The 681-nt window shown below is 47.6% G+C and overlaps 1 protein-coding gene across 1 annotated transcript in view; it reads right to left on the reverse strand.

The window, feature by feature from the left end:
* The window catches only part of LOC119586887 (WAG22 antigen-like), a gene marked incomplete in the record, with an annotated part of 19,285 nt that overhangs the window by 18,157 nt on the left and 447 nt on the right, over positions 1-681 (reverse strand). Inside the window, 1 exon segment of the mRNA XM_037935623.1 lies at positions 182-670. Within this exon segment, the coding sequence (XP_037791551.1) occupies positions 182-670 (489 nt within the window).

Here is a 681-nt window from a genome sequence, read left to right on the forward strand (position 1 = left end):
AAATCAGTGGATTGTAAAATGAATATATATTTTTATTAACAACATTTTTATGCGCGTTTCTTTGTTGGGTGGTGCTGTTTTCCTTCATGTGTTCATGGAGTTCTATATAGCGTTGATGGACCATCAGTTCCGCTACCAAATCCGATGGTAACTTCATCGCTGTCATCCCCAATCACGAAGCCTCCGTTAAAATGGCCTCCACCGTGTCCTCCGGCAGCACCTGCAGCTCCACCAAATCCACCAAGGCCTCCGGCACCACCTAGGACTTGACCGCCCGTTGCAGCAGCTGCACTAAGAGCAGTCTCAAGGTCGACACCAATGGGAAGAGTCGGATTTTCTCCATCTTGATAGTTGACGAAGTAAACTTCAGGATCGGTCTGAGGATGAGCTGGTACTTCGATCACACGCTGACCCTCTTCAGTCTTCTTGTTGAGAACGTACACGATGTTTTCAGTCCTCGGTGGAGGAAGAACGATGGGTTCAGGTCCTGGTCCTTCTTCTGGTAGCTTTACAAAGAGAATATTGTGATCAACACGAGGTGGAGGAATACTTGGTGGAGGACCACTGGGTACCTTAGGTTGTTCAGGCACATTGAAGACGTACACTTTTCGATTAATTTCTGGGGTGACACAGGTACCATCTACGTGAAGAACTTCACCCTCCCTGCATCCTGCTGAAAAG

The sequence above is a fragment of the Penaeus monodon genome, chromosome 22 (assembly GCF_015228065.2).
Source record: "Penaeus monodon isolate SGIC_2016 chromosome 22, NSTDA_Pmon_1, whole genome shotgun sequence".
NCBI lineage: Eukaryota > Metazoa > Arthropoda > Malacostraca > Decapoda > Penaeidae > Penaeus > Penaeus monodon.